This window comes from Adiantum capillus-veneris, chromosome 22 (genome assembly GCF_014529385.1).
Source record: "Adiantum capillus-veneris isolate H3 chromosome 22, ASM1452938v2, whole genome shotgun sequence".
Lineage (NCBI taxonomy): Eukaryota > Viridiplantae > Streptophyta > Polypodiopsida > Polypodiales > Pteridaceae > Adiantum > Adiantum capillus-veneris.
The window spans coordinates 53,844,226-53,869,256 of record NC_140952.1 but is presented as its reverse complement, the minus strand read 5'-3'; the positions used below and the strand labels follow the sequence as shown (position 1 = coordinate 53,869,256).

The window sequence follows — 25,031 nt, the reverse complement described above, 5'->3', positions numbered from 1 at the left end:
GTCGACAGATTGCCCCGATACTTTGATTTGATATAGAGTCACTGATGTCCCTTTGGGTTTCAGGGATATTGCTGAGCTGACACTATTCTGTTGTATGACTTTATGAACTGGAATTTCCGATAATGAAAATGATACTAATTGATTTGTACTTGGACTTGTTTGAGTGCAGGAACTGATGGACGAAATGATTGCAGCATTTTGGTCTCATAAATCTCTATAGACATGATTCCAATATGGATTAGTTAATCGGGCATCTGTGAGGTCCGGATTGGATCTAGATGCGATTGCTAAATATGTTGCCGATTAATCATGGTCTGAGATTTGGAATGATTTTTTAATGTGATTTGTCATGTGATGTCCTGTGATGTGATTGTCGATGGTACATGTGCTAGATGTGTTGTTCCTAGTGTGTCAGTACTAACAGTCAGTGTCTGCTAAGACAGTTTATGGCCTCTGTCTGTTTTGCAGGCGTAATCGAGGACAATTACAATACTTTCAAGAGGGGGGTATGTCACAAACTGGGGACGTGGCATGCCCGAACACACTCACAACACCGTAAAACGCGGAGACAGGCTGACGTGGCAAAGCGTACAGATTTGTTGCTTTTGCGCTGCTGAAACTTACGCTGGCTGACTTGAGAAGCTTTTGCATTGATAGCTTTGAGGAGCTTTTAAAATTGATAGCTTCTGGGGCTCTGCTTTTGGGCATCCCTTGTAACCAATAGATAAGTGGGCAGGGCCTCACTTCTCAGACCATCTGGACGCAGAGTCTGAGAGTGAGCACCCTCCCACTCTCTTGTATTGTGAACACAGATTAATAGAAAAAAGAAATACCAAAAGGGACGCTAGTCTTTGGGGCCAATATCTCTAGGCATGGAACTACGCCGGGCCATGTCGAATCAAGTGTGAATTGTGCACTGTTTTGAAGTGAATCTCTGTTGTGTCGCGATAGAATCTTGACTTTGGAGTGTCCAAGTTTGTTACAGATAGGTGGAAAACGAAGTGGATGAAACATGCCCACTATGGCACATTGAGCCATGTGCACGTGACAACTATGTATACAATTCAATCAATCGAATCAATTCAACAAGTGTTCTTGTCTCTAAAAAATCTCAAGTATGAAGTTTTAGTCTTACCTCTAGGATTAGCACCACTAATCCTCACAGGGTGCGTAGCCCCATGTTATGAGACCATGGTCCAGACCGAAAAGGATGGAAGATCTCGCCCATGTCCGAAGAAAGGAGTATCGACGCCTCTCGCTGCCCTGGAGGAACCTGTTGAAGTACCTCACTGGCTACGAAGAGTATGTAGCAGTCCAAACAGTTGTCAAAGTGGTGGATGTAGGGAAAGACTGTGAGCCCAGGATGTGACCTTCCACATCTCTCTCTCTCTCTCTCTCTCTCTCTCTCTCTCTCTCTCTCTCTCTCTCTCTCTCTCTCTCTCTCTCTCTCTCTCTCTCTCATATATACACAACACGTGCGTGCATGAGCATGCTTGTGCGCACACAATTCAACCAAATAAATACATATAAGTACACACTTGTCTAAGGTTAAGAGTCGCATGCTTCTCTCTCAAAATGCCTGCAGAGTTTGTTCAAAAAGGATTGTACATTACCATAAGTTCAATGTGGTGACAAGCAAAAGAATACCTTCTTCACAGCAAGGTCTCTGCTTGTTTGATTGCGATCACCGTCAACTCGTTCTAGCTTATCCAAATCACCTTTTCGTTCTCGTTCAAGACGCTCTGGCTCTGACAACAACAATCAGGTGAAATTAGAAAGCTTCTAGAGCATTGAGATTATTATTAATATATAGATGTAGAAAACGAGTTGAACTCCTTGTGAGATGATACCTGGGCACATATCTGGACAGTCTCCAAGTATGGGCTCGGTAGACTGCCAGTCCCTGTCAACTAAACTATCCGGTGCTTCTACCTCTGTCAAGTTAACTTGCATGTCATCTCTTATCGCCATGGGAACAGGTTTGACATCTCCCTTAGCCCGCTTGCTTGTGGCTTGATCAACAACAGCTTGAGCTTCAGGGTAAAAATCTGCAGTACTTCCTCTGGTTACTGGATCATTGAATCGACGAAGGCGCCTTCCTTTCGCTATTTCATCCCTACATATGTAAATGATATGAAACTTGCACTACTCATCCCCTTGCTCAGTCTTCAGGTTATCGCAAGACAAAGGCAGTCATTACCTTTGCTGCTCCACAGACAAAGGAACAGCACTACCATCTTCAATAGGTCTGAGCCGCTGAAGAGCAGAAGAAAAAAACCTTGAAGCTGTCTCTTGCGGGGAAACATTCCGAGCTCTTGGCTCTCGCATTCCTGATGAGCTGCGAATGCTTTGTGTGTTTGCAACACTTTGAGGGGCAGTGGGGGATGACAGTTGTGCTGTTCCTGGCAACCGAATGCGCTCGTCTTGTGAAAGAAACTTTGAGGGAGATTTGCTGAGATCGCTGTTGTTGATGAAAGTATTGGCCTTTTGCGGAGATCTGACCATATTTCCGGGAGAGAGCCTCGCTGGTAGAAGCGTGGGTTCTGTTTGCACGGCCTGGTCATGTGCACTTGAATTGAATGAGCGTGGAGGGCTTAAAGACGTACCATTCGTGAGAGGATGAGTCCGTGATGGAGAGCTTGCCATTGCTGCAGCAGGTGCCCGGGAGGGCGACTTATTTCTTGCATTGCATCGACTATTATCTGTTGAGTTAGGCCGTGGAAAGAACCCATCAGCTGGTTTAGGCTCGGAATCACCAGCTTTCTTGAAATGTTTTGCTGCATGGCCGTCTGACACATTTGGCGCGGAAGGGCCAAAGGAAACAGGGAAGGCCTGAGCTTCACCATCTTCGTCGGGAAATCTCTTGAAGGGCATCTTTCCTACGCAGCAGCTGCTCACGGGCTATTGTTCTCTCCTCTCTCGCGCTGTCTCGTCTTCCTGCGCAGCAACTGGGCTTGTGGTTCATGAGTTCAAAACACATGGGCTCTTCATCGTCGCATACATAAGGCCTTCTTGTAAACATACTGCTCCACATTAAAACTAGAGTGCTTCGTCAGCAGCATTTGTATTGGATTGAAGTGAGTCCGAGAGTAAGAGAAAGCAAGAACCTAGAAGAGAAGCTTGAAAGAGAGAGAGAGAGAGAGAGAGAGAGGGAGGTTATGCTTTGTTTTCCACAAATCTTGTTACCTCAAGTTGACATGGTCTTGTGTTCGGCCTGACTAACAATATCAGGCTGAATTTTTATTGCTATATGAGCATCTTGCGTAGAGCCACATGCCTTCAAGATCTGCACATACTAGAGCTTTCTCCTATGGCAAATCTTGCAATGGGTGCATTCCACAAGTCCACACTCCGAAGAGGAAGCTGAAAACAGCATAGAGCTTTCTGGCCCTGCTCCTATTGTGTGTATCTTGCTACCAGTGCATTTCGATGCTTTGCATCCACTGAAAACAACCTAGATTTTCTAGTCCTGCTCTTGTTGCGCACATCCTGCAATCAGTGCATTCCAAGAGGCAACATTCCCGATAGACCTTCTTGTGAAATGTGCACTACATCTGGCATACATATTGACCAAGGCATTGCCAAACACAACATCCTTTTTCATCAATAGCCCGTAATAACAATATCAGGATCAATTTTTGTGCCCATACAAGCATCTTGTGTTGCGATTGAAATGATGCATGCTTTCCTGGCCAGCCGATGGAAGTGGTGGAGAGTCGTTTCCACTCCTTGACCTTGATAATAGCTTGGATCACCCAAGGCTCCTTAATGAGCTTCAGAGCTGTAGAGATGAACATAACCACTTAGCTAAAGAAGCACTTCAGAAGTTCATATCACAAAATGATCTGGGAATTGATTCGCATGCATGTGTCCTTTGTGAATCTTGCCCAATCTAATCAATTTTTTAAAATTTAAAGAAACCTGCTGATTCCACTTGGGATGCCATTATTTTGGCCCAGGCCCGACAATTAGAGAGAGGCCTTTCCTTCACATCTGGTAAAAACAACCCAGAGCTTTCTTGCCAGAGCCAAGTTGGGTATATCTTGCAATGAGTCCGGTCAGAAAAGAAAAACACGTTCCTTCTAACTCCTCAGCATGCTCTGCTTGTCTATTTTTCAACAGCCTCTGACCAACAATATGATTCTGAATTTTTGTGCCCATATCATCATCTCGCATATAGTCACAAGATGCATGCGTAAGTGATTGCATATAGAGAGAGGCCCTCGCTTCGCATCTACTGAAAACAGACTAGAGCTTTCTAGCCCTGCCCCGTGTCACGTGGGGAAAATCTTGCAATCAGTGCATTCCAAGAGTCCACACTCCGGACAGAAATCTCCTCAAGCACTTGTATAGAGCCACGTGCCTAAAAGATGTAAGCATAGACTTCAAGACGAGAGTGTAGGTGACTGAATTTGCATTTGTTGAAAATAGCCTAGATCTTTCTGACCTTGCTCTTGCTGCGCATATCCCGCAATCAGTGCATTCCAAGAGGCAACATTCTGGACAAGAAGCACCTCGAGCACTTTTTGTGCTTTCTCAGACGCACCACATTTGGCATACATGTCGACCAAGACAGTGCTAAGCATGACATCTCACCCATTGAAAATAGGTGAGAGCTTTTTGGCCCTGCTATTGTTGCGCTCATCCCGCAATCAGTGCATTCCAAGAGGCGACATTCCGAACAAGAAGCACCTCAAGAACTTTTTGTGCTTTCTCAAGCGCATCATATGTGGCATACATATCAACCAAGACAGTGCCAAGCACGACATCTCACCCACTGAAAATAGCCTAGAGCTTTTTGGCCCTGCTCTTGTTGCACATCCCGCAATCAGTTCATTCCAAGAGGCAACATTCTGGACAGGAAGCTCCTCGAGCACTTGCATAGAGCCACATGGCTTCAAGATGTAAGCATAGCCTTCAAGACGAAAGTGTAGGTGACTGAATTTGGAGAAATACACTTGCTTGGCACCCGTTGAACACAGCCTAGAGCTTTCTGGCCCTGTTCTTGTTGCACACATCCCGCAATCACTGCATTCCAAGAGGCAACATTCCGGACAGGAAGCTCCTCGAGCAGTTTTTGTGCTTATTCCGGACAAGAAGCACCTCAAGCACATTTGCCAAGCACGACATCTCGTCCGCTGAAAATAGCCTAGAGCTTCCCCGCTCTTGTTGCGTACATCGTGCAATCAATGCATTCCAAGAGGTGACATTCTGGACAAGAAGGATCTCAAGCATTTTTTGTGCTTTCTCAAACGCACCCTTCATATCGGCCAAGAAGTGCCAAGTACAACATCTCACCCGTCAAAAACGACGTAGAGCTCTCTGGCCCTGCTCTTGTTGCGCACATCCTAAAATCAGTGCATTCCAAGAGGCGAGATTCCGCTTTGTGCTTTCTCAAGTGCACCACATTTGGCATACATATCGACCAAGACAGTGCCAAGCACAACATCTTTTTTCAGTAGCCTCTCACTAACAATATAATTGTGAATTTTGGTGCCCATATCAGCATCTTGCATCCACTTGAAGTTTTTGCCAAAGGCCACATGGAGAAAGGTCTTCCATTCATATCATGGTGAAATAGCTTCCTTAATGCCAAAGCCATGTTGGGCATATCCTACAATCAACGCATTCAAAATGGTGACCTTCTAGAGAGGATGCCTATTAGAATATTTTGTGACGCACCACATTTGGCATACATATCAAACCAAGCATCGTCAAGCACATTTTTTTGCAATGACAGCCCCTAAGTAGAAATCTGATAGTGAATTATCTTACACATATGAATATCTTGTGTATGCCCACATGCCTGGAGGTGGAAACATAAATGATTTTATTTCGAGAGAGGCCGCCCTCCTTTCGGTACTGGTGAAAAAAAACTAGAGCCTCCTTGCCACATCCATGGTGGGACATATCCTGCAATCAATGGTGTCCAAATAATGAGATCCTGAATAGAATGTGCATCGAGACCATTCGTTCTTTTGTGAGGCACTTGAATTTTAAATACATATCAACCAATGCATTGTTACACACGACATCTTCATTTAGCAAACCCTAACTGGCAATCTCATTCTGAATAGTCTCACCCATGTGAAGGTTTTGCCACATCTTTAAGGTGAACAACCATAGCTTCATTTTTCCTAGCCATGTTGGGCATTTCTTGCATTTGATTGCATTCGTATCGACCAAAGCACCGCCATAAGGACATCTTCCTTCAATAGCAATTGACTACAAATCTCATCATGAAATCTCTTGCCCATGTGAAGAAGGCCCGCAAGGAAAAGTGATTGCATGTAGAGGGAGGCCTTGCCTTTGGAGTTGGTGGAAAAGCCCAAAGCTTCCTTGCCACAGCTATATTGGGCATATCCTGAAATCAATGCGACCTAAGTGACGACATTTTGGAGAGGATACCTACAAAAACCTTTCGTCCTTTCACAATGGCACCACATTTGGCATACATATAGACCAAAGCATTGCAACAACGCATGCTCTTCCTGTCTATGCTTGACTTGTGTAGTGAATATTGCTTCTTCTATGTGGTGGATTTACTGAACATACAAAACGCGTGATTTTTTTCAATGGAACAGAGAGGCCTACACCAGAGTGCTTTCTTGCCACTGCCATGCATTCCAGCAATCACTGCATAGCAAAATTTAACATCCCCGATAAGAAGCCTATCAAGAACTTCTCAACATTGTGCTCTTTGAATATGCGTCTATACTACTGTGAAGCTCAGTGACCAGTTCTTGTAGCTCATGTCCTGTTGGGGGGGGGGGGGGGGGGGGGGGGGGGGGGGGGGGGGGGGGGGGGGAGAAAGAGAGACCAAGCAGTGCATGGGGTTTTTTTATTCAAGGCACAGTGAGAGAAAAAAAAACAAAAACGCCAGAGACAAACCTATAGACAAAGCTCGGAGCTGCTTCTGGCAACCTGCAAACTGCTTGTGGCTGCAACTTGCAAACTTCTTGTGGCTACTTCTAGGAACCTACGATCTGCTTGCGGAGAAGATCGAATTGCTGCTCAGAGCAATGCAGAATGCTTTTTTTATTTTATTCACTTGGTAGCTTTTGACAGCATAGTTTTTTTTAGAGCTTTTTGTAACATTTAATGGTCTAGTAACTCGTGTGTAACAGAAAATAGCATGAACATAGTGAGCATTTCATTAGAATAGCTTCCTAATGAGAATAACAAGAGTGCTTGGGTGGAGAGAGCAACAAAAAGCATAACACCTAGTTAGATATCATGAACAATACGTCAAAAGAGAGAGAAATTAAGCAGTTGACAACAGTTGAGGACCGGATTTGTATGGGGCCGGTCCCCCCTCCAAAAGGCTCTGTATTATGATTTCTCTCATCAAGAGAGACATTTTACAATACAATTCTTTGTGTTCCTTCAATACTAGCTAGTGCAATGAAGATGGAAACTTCATGCACTAAGCAAAACACTTATCAAACACAACATCAATTCCCTCACGGTCTTAGACCCAAGACCTCACACACCTTCAAAGATGGTGAGAGCTAGCGGGGTATGAGAGTAGATTGAGAGGAAGAAGGAGTATTCTTACGAGAAAGATGTACATCTCCTCACATAATCACTCATATTAGCATAGCTTAGCTTAGTAATTAGCATGGTAGAGAAGGTGAGCATGCATTGAAGCTTGTCTCTTGGTTGGATTTGCATCACAAAGCCAAGAGACGTTGGTGTAGGCCTCTCTTCTCACAAGCTTGGAGTAGGTGGTAAGCTTTCCATTAAAGCTTGAGAAGGAGAGAGAGTCTTCTTTGCTTCACACATGAGATTGTGTGAGTGTGAGTGTGATAATGCCCTGCAAAAATCAGCCTCCTCTCTCTCTCTTGGTCAACCCCCCTTGCTAATTACTCATGCTACTACCCTATTGGACCTCCCCAGCCTCAGCCAATGGAAATTAAACAACATAAGTGATAGCCTTCTGACATGTATCCCCCCTTTCCCCTTTTGTGAGAGCTTTAGGTAATTATTTAATTCAACTGAACTCTCTTTGGACCCCTTTGCCTCCTGGCCAATAGGAATCAGGCAAGCCATGGGGTTGTTGAATGCTCATTGGTCCCCTTGGGAGACTGTCCAATAGTCTTTTAGAGAGCTTAATTCCTATTGGTTGTTTTATTAAGTGTTTTTAAATTAATTAAACTAGATTTACTCTAGCCTAATTCTCATTGGTCCACCTCCAAGGCCATCCAATAAAATTTGAGTACACGTTGTGGGCATCTGGCCTAGGGGGCTGACATGTGTCCCTCTTTCCCCTTGTGTACAAATGAAGCTTGTGAGTGTGTGGGGGTGTTTCTCTCTCATCCCCTAGTTCTTGGGCTCGCCCCCTCCTATGTAGGGCTTGACAAAGACTTTTTGGGACACACACAAAGCATCCAATTCCCCTAATGTTTGACCTTTGGACACAACCTTTGAATTTTGGAACCTTAGCATTTTGGAAGTCTTAATGGGTTGAACCTTAGGGTCTTTTGAGCCCATTGTTGCACATAGCTCTTTTGTAGATGGTCCCCCCCTTTGGATCCCTATTTTCCCTCCTTTGGATCCCTACTGTGGCCGGTCTGCTAGCTTAACCAATATTCTAGCCTTTTCTCCCGTGTCACTTCCCCATATTAAATGATCAGTTTAACATGAGAAAATCAGTTAGGAGAATTAGATATTGATTATTATGACATTACCTCTCTCTTGAAATCATAGTTGTCCTCGACTATGGGGTAGAGAAGATAAAGCATATTCATTAGTCCTTTTTCCTAGAAGATAGAGGATCCCTATGTTACCCTACGACATCCTTCCAGAATGGATGACTAGTCCATTTGGCGCTTGAGAGCCTAAGCTGCCGCAAGCATGTCTGCACATTAGTCCTATCAATCTTCCATAGTAGAGTGACAAGCTCTACTTGGTGTTTGGGAGACGTCGTCTCTACAAACTTGATCTAAGCATGCATACTACATTTTTGTGCACAATAAATAAAAAGAGAGTCTTATAAGACAAAAACTTTGTTCATTTTGAACATTTGTACATTTGCTTACTCTAAGGAAGCATTGTAAGCATTGACAAGGTTTAGGTTATCCTTTAATTGTATGCCTTGCATCCATCTAGCATCTTCAAAAGGATAATTCTTAAACTTAATAAGATATCGTCGGATAGTCTTACCGGCTCTTAGTACCTTGTCTTCATGTTGGAGAATGGACTCGGGCTGCAGCACCTCTTCTTGGTCCTCGATCTCCGGTGGGTCTTCAATAGTTGGTTCTTGAGGTGGTTCTCCTTTGTAAGGCTTTAAGAGGCTCACATGGAAAGCATTGTGTATGAGCCAATGACTGAGCAACTTGAGTTGATAGGCCATCTCATTGATTGGCCTAAGAATCTGGAAGGGACCATAGTACCTTTTGGCTAACTTAGCATAGTACTTTTAGTGTCCCGTAGGATTCTTGCCCGTGGTGTGCCTTAATCGAGCCTTGGGAAATTTGAGCAAGACCCAATCATTTTCTTTAAAGGCTTGGGCTCTTGTGTGCTTGTCAGCAGCAGCCTTTTGCCTTTGTTGTGAGATAGAGATAGCATCCTTAATCTTTTGGAAAGATTCTTGTAGGTCTCGGCTATACTCATTTGCAACGAAGATCTTCCCGTGTACCTTAATTAGCAAGGGACTTTTTCATCTTCCCTCAATTACCTCAAAAGGTGCTTTTCCCATGGAAGTATGTACAATGTTATTGTAGGCATACTCCACTAAGGGTAAGTACTTCTCCCATTGGGATCTTTGATCTACTTCCGTTGCATAGGCTTTTAGTAGATTGAGAATTGTTAGGTTAGCTATTTCACTTTGGCCATCTGTTTACGGGTGATAGGCCGAAGAGAAGTTTAGCCTTGTTCCTAAATTCTCAAAGAGACCCTTCCGGAAATTACTGGTCATTCTAGGATCTCTATCCGACACTATGGACATTGGCAAGCCATGGTACTTGAAGATTTGTGAAATGAAGAGGGTTGCCATTTGATGGGCTTCGATAGTCTTTTTGACATGTATAAAATGAGCTTGTTTATTGAACCTGTCTACTATCATCCATATTCCCGTATTCCCATGGATAGACTTAGGCAATTCAAAGATAAAACCCATGGATATGCTCTCCCATGGTGAATTAGGGATTGGCAAAGGTTGAAGCAATCCAAGTTGCTTCCCTCTATCAAATTTCGTCTTTTGGCATACCACACATTTAGAAACATACTCTTGTATGTTTGCTTTCATGGTAGGCCTATAGAAATATGTTTCAATCCCCTTTAGGGTAGACTGAATCCCTCTATGCCCTGCATAAGGAGGAGCATGAGATTCATACATTACTTTCTCACCTAGTGAGAAAGTAAGGAGGAGCATGAGATTCATACATTACTTTCTCACCTAGTGTTACTTTCTCACCTAGTGAGCTAGTAACACATCGTCTATTTCCGTAGAGAAGATAATCGTCTTGTAAAGTAAATGGTTCCTCTTTCTTCCCTAGTGCAAGGGCTGAAATCACATCTCTAAAATCGGGATCAATAGCATACTCATCTATCATAGAAGATAGATCGTTGTGAGTTGCTATGGAAACCGCATTCACTCTCGGCCATCTTGAGAGTGCATCGGCTAGTTGATTATGCTTGCCAGCAATGTGAGCAATACAAAAATGAAATTGCGAAAGGAAATTTTCCCACCTTATTTGTTTGTCGGAGAGTTTGGTCTGTGTCATGAAGTACTTAAGACTTTGGTGATCCGTTCGCAGAATGAAAGGAGTCCCCAATAAATAGTGCTTCCATGAGTCTAAGGCATGTAGAACTGCAAGGAGTTCCTTTTCATATATGCCTAGAGCTTGCTCAACAGGGTCAAGCCTTCAACTTTCATTGCCTATGGCGTGCCCTTCTTGAAGCAAAACAGCTCCAAGGCAATCACCACAAGCATCACATTGGACCTCAAATGGCTTTGAGAGATCCGGTAGTGTAAGCACAGGTTGAGAGATAAGCTTTTCTTTAAGCTTTTCGAAAGCATTGTTCTCCTTGGCAGACCATGTGTACCTAACGTTTTTCTTTGTTAGGTCATGTAATGGTCGTGCTATTAGTGAGAACTTTTCTATGAAGCGTCTATAGTATGCGCACATACCTATAAAGCTTCTTAACTCATGAAGATTCCTTGGTTTAGTCCATCCTTTTATTACCTCTAGCTTTGATGGATCCATTTGGATGCCATCTTGAGAGATAATGTGACCTAAATACTGAATCTCTTGCAAGAAAAATTCACTTTTCTTTCGATTAACATAAAGTTTATTCTCTCTTAAAACTTGAAATATTACCTGGAGGCGTTGCTTGTGTTCGTCTTATGAATTAGATTAGATGATGATATCATCAAAGAACACTCCAGTAAAGGTTCGGTGAGGCATGAATAGCTTCTCCATCAAGCGGTTGAATGTGGCTGGTGTAGTGGTAAAGCCAAAAGGCATGACAATTTATTTGTAAAGACCAAACGTAGTGTGAAATGTGGTCTTTACAATGTCTTGATCAACTATCCTTACTTGATGATAGCCACTTTTTAGGTCAATTCTACTGAAGTAGGTGGATCCTTGTAGCTTATCAAATAGGTCTTCTACCCGTGGAATGGGGAACCTATTCTTGATAGGGATCCTATTTAGTGCTCTATAGTCGATACACATACGATATGTGCCGTCTCTCTTTTGCACTAGTAGCACAGGAGAACAAAATGGAGATGAGCTAGGCCTAACCATGCCCTTCTCAACTAATTCATGCACTTGCCGCATAATCTCCTCTTGTTGAGCTTGAGAAACTCTATAAGGAGGTTTGTTAGGCGGTGAACTTCCTATAAGAAGTTCAATTGCATGGTCATCATTGCCTTGTTTAGGAGGTAGCTCACAAGGGATGTCGTCAATAAAGACATCTTGAAACCCCTTGAGAAAATTGGATAACTCTGATTACTTTTGATTGTGTATATTTTCTTTTGCTAAAACATTAGGTTCATTTTGAGAATCTTTAACAAAAATCATGTACACAGAAATAGAGCTCTTTATTGACTTGTTGAAAGCTTGTGTATGTACAATGGGTATAGTGTTACCCATTTCCTTAGCATCTATATACATACCTTTTTCCTTGAACTTAAAGGAGATTCTCTTTTCAGGGAATTTAACATTGGCAGCCATGCGATCAAACCATGGTGCCCCTAGGATTACATCCTCATGCTTGAGAGGAGAGATAAAGAAGTCCTCTTTGTCCACATAGATTTGGACATGGAGCCTCAATTTCCCGATTAAGGGAGTGACTGAAGCTTCTTGCCCCTTGAAAGCACCGTCTGCGGCCGGGTAGGACATCTCGCATCTCATAGGCTTGTATGCCTAGCTTGGTGGCCAACTCTATAGATATAAAATTGTGAGTAGAACCAGGGTCAAAGAGAATAAAAGCATCATGTTCTCTTAGCTTTCCCCAAGCATGGCATAGAGGAGATCCTTTGTAGTGAATTTCCTCCTCTTGGATTTCGACCAAGGTAGCTCTAGGAGGTTCATGACGGGTGTTCTTTTGGGGACAAGCACGATACGCATGCCCTTGCTCGCCACACTTGAAACAACGGTTATCCTTGCGATAACGCTCAAGCTCTTCAGGAGAGAGTTTATTTTTGCCTTTATAAACTCCCTTCTCTTTAGCTTTGTTGGAGTTGCCCTTAGGAGACTTTTGGACATTGTCCTTCCCCTTAGGCTCATCAGAACCCTTGTTTTCCTTGGGCTTAGAATTTCTTTTAGCCCCTGTTTGGAAATTGATTCGAGAGGCCACCATAGTATGGTAATAACCGCCGATATGGTGCGTGGCCTTTGGGAGTTGACATACTCCACCATTTCTTCAGTTAAGCCCACACAAAATTGTTGCTTTTTCTCTCCAAAATCCAACTTTTTGAAGACAGTGGCTTTGAGTTGTAGGTCCCAAAACTTGTCTACATATTTGTGAATGGATTCGTAAGGAGAGAGCTTTAAGCTTCGCCATTCGGTGAGTACTTTGTCTTTGGCATCGGTGGCCAAAAACTACTTCATAATGGAAGCTCTTAAAGCTCTCCATGTTCGTGGAGCTTCACTGTTTGCCCGTAGGCTAGACCACCATTGCCTGGCGGACTTTTGAAAGTGCATAGCTACATGGCATAGCTTAGAGGACTTCGTGAAGCCCTCATCTCCAAACGCCACATCGAATTGTTGGATAAAGGCCAAGACTTTGTCCATAGCACCAAAAGTGCCATCGTAGGTAAGGAAAGAGATGCTCTTCCCTCCCTCTTTGAACTTCTTGAGCTTGGATGACCTCTTCCACGTGGCATAGGATTTCCTATGGCCTCTTCTTTTTGATGGTTCAAAGGTTTCACCATCACTTTCTTCAGAAGATGAAGAATTTGAGGAAAATGGAGAAGAGGGCGACCTCTTTCTCGTCTTTTTCTTGCCTTGATCTTCGTTGTCTTCACCATCACTTTCATAAGAGGAAGAGGATGAAGAAGATGGAGAAGAGGGTGTCCTCTTTCTCGCCTTTTTCTTCTCTTGCTTTTTGTCATCCCTCTTTGAAGTATGGTGTGGAGAAGTATGCAATGGTCTTCTCCGTTTTGGAGGTGATGGAGAGCGTTTAGCCCGCCGTCTTCATGGAGCCATCTCCGCCGAGGTGGCAGGAGACTCACTTCTTTCTTGTTCCTTCAGTGGAGGCTCTTGAGTTCTCCTTTGAGAAGGAGATGCGTCATCAAGGAGCAAATTTTTGAGCCCTTCGTAGGGATCCTCTTCTTCTTCCCAAATCGGAGAGAGACCTCTTTTGGAAGTCTTGCAAGGAGGCTTCCTAGGTGCTCTCTCGTCATGGTGGGGAGCTTGGAGAATCCCATGAGCACGAAGCTACCATTGCACTTAGCTTTGGAGGGATGGACTGCCCATGGCTTGTTGAAGCCTAGAAACAAGATAGTAAACAAGCATCGGGGCATCACTAGTAGCTTGCTCATTAGCAAAATCAAAGTTATCAACATTAATTCACTCTCTTTACTATTGTCAGCCATTCTAAAAACTTATATGTGTAAACTTTTTAGGTGTACTTTGGCACTTCAAGCCCTAGTTGCTACTCCTCTTTACCCCTTTAGAAAAAGCACTCAAGCTACTGTACCCATGGCTTGAATACCATTAATTGCAAGGAATAGAAGAGAGGGTCATTCAACACCAAAACAACACCGGCTCCTGTCAAGCTTCTAATAGCTCAATTGTGGTTAAGCCGTAGGCAAGCCCCGTAGGACTCCACTATTAAGACCATAACTCTCGACGGTGATGCCCCGTTAACTGCACAAAGGCAGGCACATTGCAAGGCTGAAAAATCCCTATTCTACTTACTCACATGCAATTAATAGTACCAACCATTTATAGCTAGCTTGAGGACCTCCCTTCTTGACCAAGAAAAGAGAAACCTTGTGCTCTTATACCAATGTAACATTTAATGGTCTACTAACTTGTGTGTAGCGGAAAATAGCATGAACATAGTGAGCATTTCATTAGAATAGCTTCCTAATGAGAATAACAAGAGTGTTTGGGTGGAGAGAGCAACAAAAAGCATAACACCTAGTTAGATAGCATGAACAATACTTCAAAAGAGAGACAAAAATTAAGCGATTGACAACAGTTGAGGACCGAATTTGTATGGAGCCAAAAGGCTTTGTATTATGGTTTCTCCCATCAAGAGAGACATTTTACGATACAATTCTTTGTGTTCCTTCAATACTAGCTAGTGCAATGAAAATGAAAACTTCATGCACTAAGCAAAACACTTATCAAACACAACATCAATTCCCTCACGGTCTCAGACCCAAGACCTCACACGACTTCGAAGATGGGGAGAGCTAGCGGGGTATGAGAGTAGATTGAGAGGAAGAAGGAGTATTCTTATGAGAAAGATGTACATCTCCTCACATAATCACTCATATTAGCATAGCTTAGCTTAGTAATTAGCATGGCAGAGAAGGTGAGCATGCATTGAAGTTTGTCTCTTGGTTGGATTTGCATCACAAAGCCAAGAGTTGTTGGTGTAGGCCTCCCTTCTCACAAGCTTGGAGTAGGTGGTAAGCTTTCCATTAAAGCTTGAGAAGGAGAGAGAGACTTCTTTGCTTCACACATGAGATTGTGTAAGTGTGTGTGTGATAATGCCCTGCAAAAATCAGCCTCCTCTCTCTCTTGGTCGATCCCCCTTGCTAATTACTCATGCTACTGCCCTATTGGACCTCCCCAGCCTCAACCAATGGAAATTAAACAACATAAGTGATAGCCTTCTGACATGTGTCCCCCTTTCCCCTTTTGTGAGAGCTTTAGGTAATTATTTAATTCAACTGAACTCTCTTTGGACCCCTTTGCCTCCTGTCCAATAGGAATCAGGCAAGCCATTGGGCTGTTGAATGCTCATTGGTCCCCTTGGGAGATTGTCCAATAGTCTTTTAGAGAGCTTAATTCCTATTGGTTGTTTTATTAAGTGTTTTTAAATTAATTAAATTAGATTTACTCTAGCCTAATTCTCATTGGTCCACCTCCAAGGCCATCCAATAAAATTTGAGTACACGTTGTGGGCATCTGGCCTAGGGAGCTGACATGTGTCCCTCTTTCCCCTTGTGTACAAATGAAGCTTGTGAGTGTGTGTGGGTGTTTCTCTCTCATCCCCTAGTTCTTGGGCTCGACCCCTCCTATGTAGGGCTTGACAAAGACTTTTTGGGACACACACAAAGCATCCAATTCCCCTAATGTTTGACCTTTGGACACAACCTTTGAATTTTGGAACCTTAGCATTTTGGAAGTCTTACTGGGCTGAACCTTAGGGTCTTTTGAGCCCATTGTTGCACATAGCTCTTTTGCAGATGGCCCCCCCTTTGGATCCCTATTTTCCCTCCTTTGGATCCCTACTGTGGCCGGTCTGCTAGCTTAACCAATATTCTAGCTTTTTCTCCCGTGTCACTTCGCCATATTAAATGATCAGTTTAACATGAGAAAATCATTTAGGAGAATTAGATATTGATTATTATGACATTTTCATCGCTGGGTTTTTAGAAAAAAAAGAGAGGAGCCACGTGGGTTAATGTAGACGACTGAGACAGTTTAAGTAGGTGGGAACGTGTTGGGGTATAAAGCCCAATGTGGCCGCCCAGGTAAGTGGGCGGGCTGCCAGGTATGTACACATATTCTTTTGTAAAAACCTAATAAGAACTCACTATGCTCTACACATTACAGTAGAGTGAGTTCACCATATCGTCGTGCTCTTCTTCTCGCACTCTCTCTCGCGTCGCACTTCCGCTCGTACTCCTTCAACTGGTATTAGAGCTCAGATCGAGGCTCGGGGCAGCATTTGCAGGTAGCTAGAGTCACCTGTTCAGATTGGAGTGAAATTCGACAGGCGAAGACACGGCCCCAAATCCTGTGGGAGAGCTCGAAGGGCTTGGTGTTCTCTGAATTTCATTCTGAGGTCATCTCGGCCACCGTTCGGCTTCAACAAGGATCTGCGCAGGCCATTTTCGACTATGTGGTCTCGGTGGGTGCAGATCCAACTCTGCAAATTTGGGGTTTTCGGCCTACAACTGCAAGTGCTGAGGATATCTGCACTTCCAGAGTGCTGATTTGTGGCTATCTACACAACGAAGGACGGCTTACATTTCTTGGAGGCGTGTCACATACGACACGGGCGCACCTACACACAGACTGTAGGCGACATCCACTAGTTCATCAGGTAGCTTGTGTTTGCTGCTTGATATTCCAAATTTCATCCTGACATTGCAGGTACTTCCACATGGGATGTATTGTCAGAGATGATGTATGTTTGTTGAGGGTTTGCTGGATGTGAGTCACGCAGCAAACAACCGCCGCAACGGTTACAACATACAGTGGGAAATTTGTGGATGTATGACTTTGTGGGAAATCTATGTATTGTCAGATTTACTGCAACCTTTGTTGAGGGTCGAGTGAGGTTTTTTTGAGCCGGGGGATTCTCGAATGTTGAGATCCTTTCGGTGATACAGGTCTTGGAGCGATCCCTCGAGCACCCTTAGATAGGCAGCTAGGATGTATTGACTGTGAGTTAGACAGTTGGGATTGCATCTTTGCTTTACTGTCGTTGAGGCATTGTCACAGTCTATGCTTACAGGATAGTGACAGGACAGTGAGAGACAGTACAGGTGTAGGACAGGTTTACCCACAGCTTACAATGTTAGAGAGACAGTGGTTTTTTGAGCTGTTTTTTTAGTACACCAGAGCCATTTTACAAAGGAGACTCCGCCAAAATTTCTACAGAATCTGAAGCTTTCTTGGTTCATTTGACAGGTTGATATTGGTTCAGAGGTCAGTTTACAGGGGAAACTCTGCCGAATTTTTCCCTGGAAAGTAAACTACTGTGAAGCGTAGCTATGGCTGGATCACAGGACATTGCTCTTTACAATATCAAGAAGCTGGATGGAACCAATTTCCCATTGTGGAAGAAGCAGCTTTGGCACGTGTTGGTACAAAAGAAGCAGATAAAACCTATAAAGCTCAAGGGGATAAAACCAGAAGATATGGACGAAGATGAATGGAGCGAAATGGATGAATTGGCACTTTCTACCATTATGCTGACTTTGGCAGAAAGCGTTTACTTCAATGTAGCAGACGAGATGTCGGATTATCAAGCGTGGTTAAAGCTGAGTGATCTTTATGAGAAGCAGAGTGCAGCTTCACAGGTATACTGGGTTAAGAAGCTTGTTGACTTGAAGATGAAAGAAGGGACACCTATGTCCAATCATTTGAATGAATTCAAATCAATCTATAGTCAGTTGTCAGCTCAAGGTGTCAAGTTTGATGAACCTGTTAGAGCTATGTTCCTGTTGATCACATTGCCGAAAAGTTGGGACACTTTTCGCACAGCTTTGAGTAATTCTGCACCTCCAGATGGTTTGAACATAGCAGGTGTAGAAGGAAGTCTGCTTACTGAAGAAACCAATAGAAAGACAATGGAAAAAGGCAAAGGAACAGCCTTAGTTGTCAAGGGAAGGACCAAAGAAAAGTACAAAGGTGGAAAGAGGAATCAGTTTCGTAGCAAGTCCCGCAATGCTAAAGGCAAGAGTGACATAGAATGCTACCATTGTGGCAAGAAGGGTCACATGAAAAGAGACTGCAGAGAATGGAAAGCAGAAAAAGGCAAAGAGAAAGCTGAAGACCATGGTGAGAAGAACAAGTCCTAAGTGAAGATTCAAGAAATAAATGTGACAAACACTGTTGCAGAGGATGACAGTCTAGTGTCAGGAGACATCTACTTCTTGAAGAATACAATGGACTCAGCTCTTCTTACAGCATCTGATAGACATGCACTAAGTGACTGGATTATAGACTCAGGGGCATCACTTCATGTGTCTCCAAACAAGGAGTGGTTTACTTCTTATGTGACCACTAAAGATCATGTTCGGCTAGGCAATGGGCAGACATGTGAGATCTTAGGTGTTGGAGATGTTCAATTGAAGTTTCAGAATGGCTCTTCTTTCATGCTGAAGAATGTGAGACATGTTCCCGCAATTACAAAGAGCTTGATCAGCACAGGTTTACTTGATGATGCTGGCTACGTCACCACTTTTGGACAAAACATGTGGAAGATATCCAAGGGTTCTATGACAGTAGCACATGGATTAAAGTCTGGAGGACTTTACATGGTTTATGTATCAAATGTCTCTAAAAATGTAATCAATGTAACCGAGCAGCCGAACGTTTCTTTGTGGCATAGCCGGTTAGGACATATGTCCAAGAAGGGAATGGAAATCTTGTCTCGTTCTGGTTATTTGCCTGGCTTTTCATTTAATGATTTTGAATTGTGTGAACATTGTCTATATGGTAAGCAAACACATCAGCCACATAAGCATAGAAGCAGTAGAAGAGATACACAGTTGGCACTTGTTCATAGTGATTTGTGTGGACCTATGCCTAACCTATCTCTAGGGGGAGCTTCTTACTTTATGACATTTATAGATGATTACTCGAGGAAAGTATGGGTTTACTTTCTCAAGCACAAGGATGAAGCATTTAGTGTTTTCAAAATGTTTGTGACACTTGTGGAGAATCAGAGTGGCAAGAAGCTTAAATGCTTACGCATTGACAATGGTGGAGAGTATGTTTCAAAGGCCTTTAAGGACTTTTGTGAGTCAAAAGGTATAAAACGTGAACTTACTGCTCCTTACAATCCTCCTCAAAATGGTGTTGCTGAGAGGATGAATAGGACCATACAAGAGAAGGTCAGAAGTATGTTGTCTAATGCACAACTGCCAAATGGGTTTTGGGCTGAAGTTGTATCAACAGTTGTTCATCTTGTAAATAGATCTCCTAGCAAGGTTTTGCAGAAGGATTCAGTGCCAGAGATGGTATGGTCAGGCAAAATGCCCTCATACAAGCATCTCAGAGTCTTTGGCTGTGAGGCATATACTCACGTTCCAAAGGAATTTAGGAACAAACTTAAGCCAAAGAGTAGAAAGTGCATCTTTCTAGGCTAGGCTATGGTAATTCTGGTGAGATGGGGTACAGACTTTGGGATCCCGAATCCAGAAAGGTTGTCCGCAGCAATGATGTTCACTTTAATGAATCCAAATATCATTCTAAACCAGAGAGGGTTGAGGAGATTAGAAGAGTTGTCTTCCAAGAAGATGGACCTGCATGTGCAAGACAAAATGTCAGGGCTCAAGAGGAGCAAGGACAGGATAGAGTGGAACCACAGGTTGTGGCTGAGCCTGAGCCACCTATTGTGCGTAGATCTGGACGTGTCACGCGACCTCCTGATAGGTTTGTTCCATCTATGAACTATGTCATGTTGACTAATTGCAATGAGCCTTCATGTTACAAGGAAGCAGTGCAAATGAAGGACTCCGAGAATTGGCAATTGGCCATGCAATCATAGTTGAGAGCTCTGCATAAAAACCAGACATGGAAGCTAGTTAAATTACCACAGGGCAAAAAGGCTCTACCTTGTAAATGGGTTTACAGGTAAAAGATCACCGCTCATGATAGTCAGCCAAAGTACAAAGCAAGGCTTGTTGCCAAGGGCTTTAAGCAAGAACAAGGCATTGACTTTGATGAAGTCTTCTCTCCGGTGGTCAAGATGACTACATTGAGATGCTTTCTTGCATTGGTTGCCATATTAGATTTGGTGTTGCACCAAATGGATGTCAAGATAGCGTTCTTGCATGGTGATTTAGATGTGGAAATTTACATGCAGCAGCCAGAAGGGTTTGTTGAGAAAGGCAAGGAAGATTGGGTATGCCAGTTGTTAAAGAGTCTTTATGGCTTAAAACAATCACCGAGGGCATGGTACCATAAGTTCCACAAGTTTATGCTTTCTCAAGGCTACAAACGTAGTGAGTTCGATCACTGTCTATATACAAAGAAGGCTAAGGATGGCAGTTGGCTGATCCTTATTTTGTATGTGGATGACATGTTGATTGCTGGCAAGCACTTGGAAGAAATTTCAGCTTTGAAGTCAAAGATGGCAAAATCGTTTGACATGAAAGACATGGGTGAGGCAAGTCATATACTTGGTATGCGCATTGAGAGAGACAGATCAAAGAAGTTAATTTGGTTATCTCAAACAGAGTATATTGACAAGGTTTTGCAACGTTTCAATATGGAGAAGGGAAAGGCATTGAGTGTTCCATTGCCACCATATGTGAAACTTAGCAAACAAGATTGTCCTGTGTCTGAGGAAGAACAAGCTGAAATGGATAAGATTCCATATGCGTCTGCAGTGGGTAGTTTGATGTATGCAATGATTGCTACTCGCCCAGACATTGCATTTGCAGTGGGAGTAGTAAGTCGATACATGTCAAACCCAGGCAAGAAACATTGGGAGGCAGTGAAAGGAATATTGAGATACCTGAAAGCTACAAAGATTATGCGCATATGCTATGGGAGTCAGGAGCTAAGTGTAAAGGGTACAGACTCAGATTATGCAGGTGACTTAGACAACCGAAGGTCTACGTCAGGGTATGTCTTTACATTGGCTGGTGGAGCAGTATCATGGCGTTCTAGATTACAAGATTGTGTTACTCAGTCTACTACAAAGGCTGAATATGTTGCAGCATCAGATTCATGCAAAGAATCAATTTGGCTTAATCGACTAGTAACAGATTTGGGAATCAAAGAAGAGATGCCTGTGTTATATTGTGATAGTCAAAGTGCTATATAATTGGCTCGCAATCCAGTTTATCACTCAAAGACAAAGCATGTGGATGTGAAGTATCATTTCATCAGGGAAATGCTCGAGGATAAGCAACTTTAGCTTGTCAAAGTTCACACCACAGAAAATCCTGCTGATCTACTTACAAAAGGACTTCCCTCAGAGAGCTTTGCGCATTTTCGCAAGCAATTAGGTGTAGGGTAGTACATCACTTCTCTACATCTCTTGTATATTAGCTTGTATAGTAGCTTCTCTCACACTTAAAGTACCACATTGGACTTTAAGTGGGAGGTTGTTGGGGTATAAAGCCCAATGTGGTCGCCCAGGTAAGTGGGCGGGCCGCCAGGTATGTACACATATTCTTTTGTAAAAACCTAATAAGAACTCACTATGCTCCACACATTACAGTAGAGCGAGTTCACCATATCCTCGTGCTCTTCTTCTCGCACTCTCTCTCGCGTCACACTTCCGCTCGTACTCTTCACAAACCCAGGAGCAAAGGTGGATGACGTATCCATATGCAGAAATAGAAAAACAGAGGTTGGATATGTGTAAAAATATGATCGAGACGGCTCAATCATTGATGGAAGACCCGCTGGGTAAACCTGCAAATTGGCATGAGGCACCAGCTCCAACCCCTATCCAACCAACTTTAGAGAAACATGTGGAAACAAAGGAAAGACTCACTCATGCCTATGAGTCCAGAGGAGAGCCTATCATAGTGCCAAATACCACAGATGGGACAAGTGACGGTTTCCAACCTAAAATATTGGCAGAAATGGGTAAGGACTGTAACGGTCTAGACGATTTGTGGAAGCAAATCCGTGAGGCCAACGAGGCTAATAGGATGAGTAACCACATGAATAGCAGGAGAAAAGAAAATAATGTGGTCTTACCTCCTATTGAAGAATTTGAGGCAAGGTCGCAAATGAACTTTGAGATACATTTGTTGAGATGTCGAGCTCTACACCTTGAGCTGGCATCCACTACGGGTCTTGGCCGCTTACGGCATTTACTCACTGGCGCGTTAGGTGACCGACACGGAGGATCTTTGCCAGTGATTCTACAGCTGGACTACACTTATAGTGCCAGCCTAGTACGCTTCTAGCGAGTTCACACTTAGTGACCGCATGTACATATGTGCTACTTTTCAGCTTTAGCACTTAGTCATTTTGTACTGTCTTTTCTGTGAAGAAGAAGAAGAAGCTTTCCATCTCTGTGTGCTTTGTGCTTGTCTTGTGTAGCTCTCTTGCATCCTCATTCTTTACATGGTATCAGAGCCTGGTGCGGGCAAGAGAGGCTAAGAGAGGAAGAGCATCACAATCCCTTCGTTCGCAATCCACGACCAGATGCCGAAGGCGCCTCGCGCAGTGAAATTTTTTTTAGGGATTTTTCTCACAAGTTTCTGAACAGGTCTCCAAAGTGCAGTATACAGAGATTTACTGTACAAGTACAGTGGTTGTATGTACACTTGATTGTGGACACTCGTTGAGTGTAGAAAGCGTTACAGGTACCACGATAGCAGGTTCAGCAGATTTGCAGGTTTTTGCAGATTGCAGCTATTTTGTCTTAGTGCTTCAAGATGTTTGACGGTTTCAGTCAGATTGTTACCGAGAAGCTTGAGAAAAATAACTACCCTGCATGGAAGTTCAGAATAACAATAAAAGGAAAAAGTTATTGGGACTATGTAGAAGGAGACAATGAAAAGGAACCAGAGATTCCCGAGGCAAATGCTACAGCAGAACAAAGGAAAGCTTTGAGGGACTGGCAACAAGGCCAGAGCAAAGTGATGTATTGGCTTTCTATGAGCATCACAGATGGCATGATGGGCTATCTCCAGGATGCTGAAACCCCCGCCATTGCATGGAAAAACTTAGGCAGAGTGTTCGAGGTGAACACCAAGGCCAGGAAGCTTCAACTAAAGTCGGAGCTAAATCAGGTTAAGAGGAACAACCTCTCAATCAATGATTATGCCTTAAAGATCAAGAGTATCATTGAGGCTCTTGGATCTATTAAAGTCTCAGTGGAAGATGATGACATTGTCCGTGCATGCTTGGATGGTCTAGGAGATGAGTATGTACATTTCAGGTCTTCCATGAATACAAGAGACGACATCCCCGTGTTCCAAGATTTGATTTCTATGCTTATTCTGGAGGAGAAGAACCTTGACACATCTTCTTCTCATGGCAGAAATAATTCTGAATAGGCCTTCTATTCTAACTCCAACAGAGGTAGAGGTAGAGGTCGTGGTCGAGGCCCAAGGGGTTGCAGGGGCCAATTTCTGGAAGGTCAATCAAATCAAAACAATACAGGTGGCAGGGGAAACCAGTCTCAAGGCAAGGGGAGTCAAAGAGGTCGTGGTGCAGGATCAAGCAGGCAGCAACATACTCCAGATAGCAGAGAATGTTGGACTTGTGGTGAAAGAGGTCACATGTCACGTGACTGTCCAAAGGGAAAAGCAAGTGGAAAGAGAGAACAGGGCAACTATGCATCTACTAGCTATGCATCTACTAGCAGAGATGCAGATGACAGCAAAAACGAGCGCATGTTTGTTATGCAGCATGTAATGAATACAATGACTGCAGAGAATTCCACCCAAGATGATGTTTGGTATGTGGATTCAGGTGCCTCTAATCACATGACGTCTCGTGGAGAGTGGTTTAGAGATATACGCAAACCAGATGTGTCAGGCTATGTGCAGATAGGAGATGACACAGCTCACCGCATTGCTCATGTAGGGGACATACCTCTAAATACGAAGAGTGGGAAATCAAAGTACTTAGCAGATGTACTTCATGTCCCAAACATTACAAAGAATCTTGTTTCTGTTGGACAAATGGTTGAGCAGGGTTTGCAGGTTCACTTCAATCCAAATGGCTGTTATGTAGAAGATTTCCGGAATGGCTGTAAGCTGATCACAGAGGGCAAATGTGTGGGCAGAATGTTTACGCTGAATGTAAACATGCCTGAGGTAAAAGCTGCATTATTTGCACAGGGCACAGGTGTTGTGGCTGATGTTGACATTTGGCACAAACGCATTGGCCATGTCAATGAGCAGAGATTGCGCAGCATGCAATCAAAACAGATTGTAAAAGGTTTGCCCAAATTCAAGGTGGATGGTATACATAAAGTGTGTGCAGCATGCCAGTTTGGAAAACAGTCAAAGGGCTCATTTCCACATGAGCGCAATGTATGTAAAAAGCCACTTGAGGTGGTGCACACAGATGTTTGGGGTCCAACCGATACTGCAAGTATACATGGTTGCAGGTATTATGTCTCTTTCATTGATGACCATACAAGGAAAGTATGGGTCTACTTGCGTAACAAAAGTGAAGTGTTTGGTCACTTTCAAGACTTCAAAGTCATGATTGAGAAGGAGACAGATATGCAAATCAAGACATTGAGGTTAGATGGAGGGGGAGAGTACTTCTCCAATGATTTTTTAGATTTTCTGCGAATGCATGGTATACGCAAGCAGTTTACATGCAGATATACTCCACAACAGAATGGGGTCACAGAAAGGAAAAACAGGCACATTGCAGAGGTTGCACGTGCATTGATGAGTGAGAAGAACATGCCTCATCATTTCTGGGCTGAAGCCGTAAATACAGCTGTGTACATTATGAACAGGACACCTACAGCTGCGGTGCATGATGTAACACCTGAGGAAAAGTTTACAGGTACAAAGCCTGATTTGGCACACTTGAAAGTGTTTGGCTGCATAGCTTACGTGCATGTACTATATGAGTTGCGTAGGAAATTGGATCCTAAAGCAGAGAAATGTATTCTTGTGGGATATTCCCTTGAACAAAAGGGGTACAGGTGCTACAATCCTACTA

General features: G+C 43.4%; 1 protein-coding gene across 2 annotated transcripts in view; it reads right to left on the bottom strand.

The window, feature by feature from the left end:
- Positions 1 to 3,024, bottom strand: part of SAC3B (SAC3/GANP/Nin1/mts3/eIF-3 p25 family) — a 46,887-nt gene extending 43,863 nt beyond the window's left edge. For both annotated transcript variants that reach the window (XM_086495562.1, XM_086495563.1), the window contains exons 1-3: positions 2,201 to 3,024; positions 1,851 to 2,116; positions 1,648 to 1,748 (exon numbers count right to left, since the gene is read on the bottom strand). In XM_086495562.1, the coding sequence (XP_086351688.1) occupies positions 1,648 to 1,748; positions 1,851 to 2,116; positions 2,201 to 2,874 (1,041 nt within the window). In that variant the 5' untranslated portion in view covers positions 2,875 to 3,024. The remainder of the gene's footprint in view (positions 1 to 1,647; positions 1,749 to 1,850; positions 2,117 to 2,200) is intronic.
- Positions 3,025 to 25,031: the final 22,007 nt, after the last annotated feature.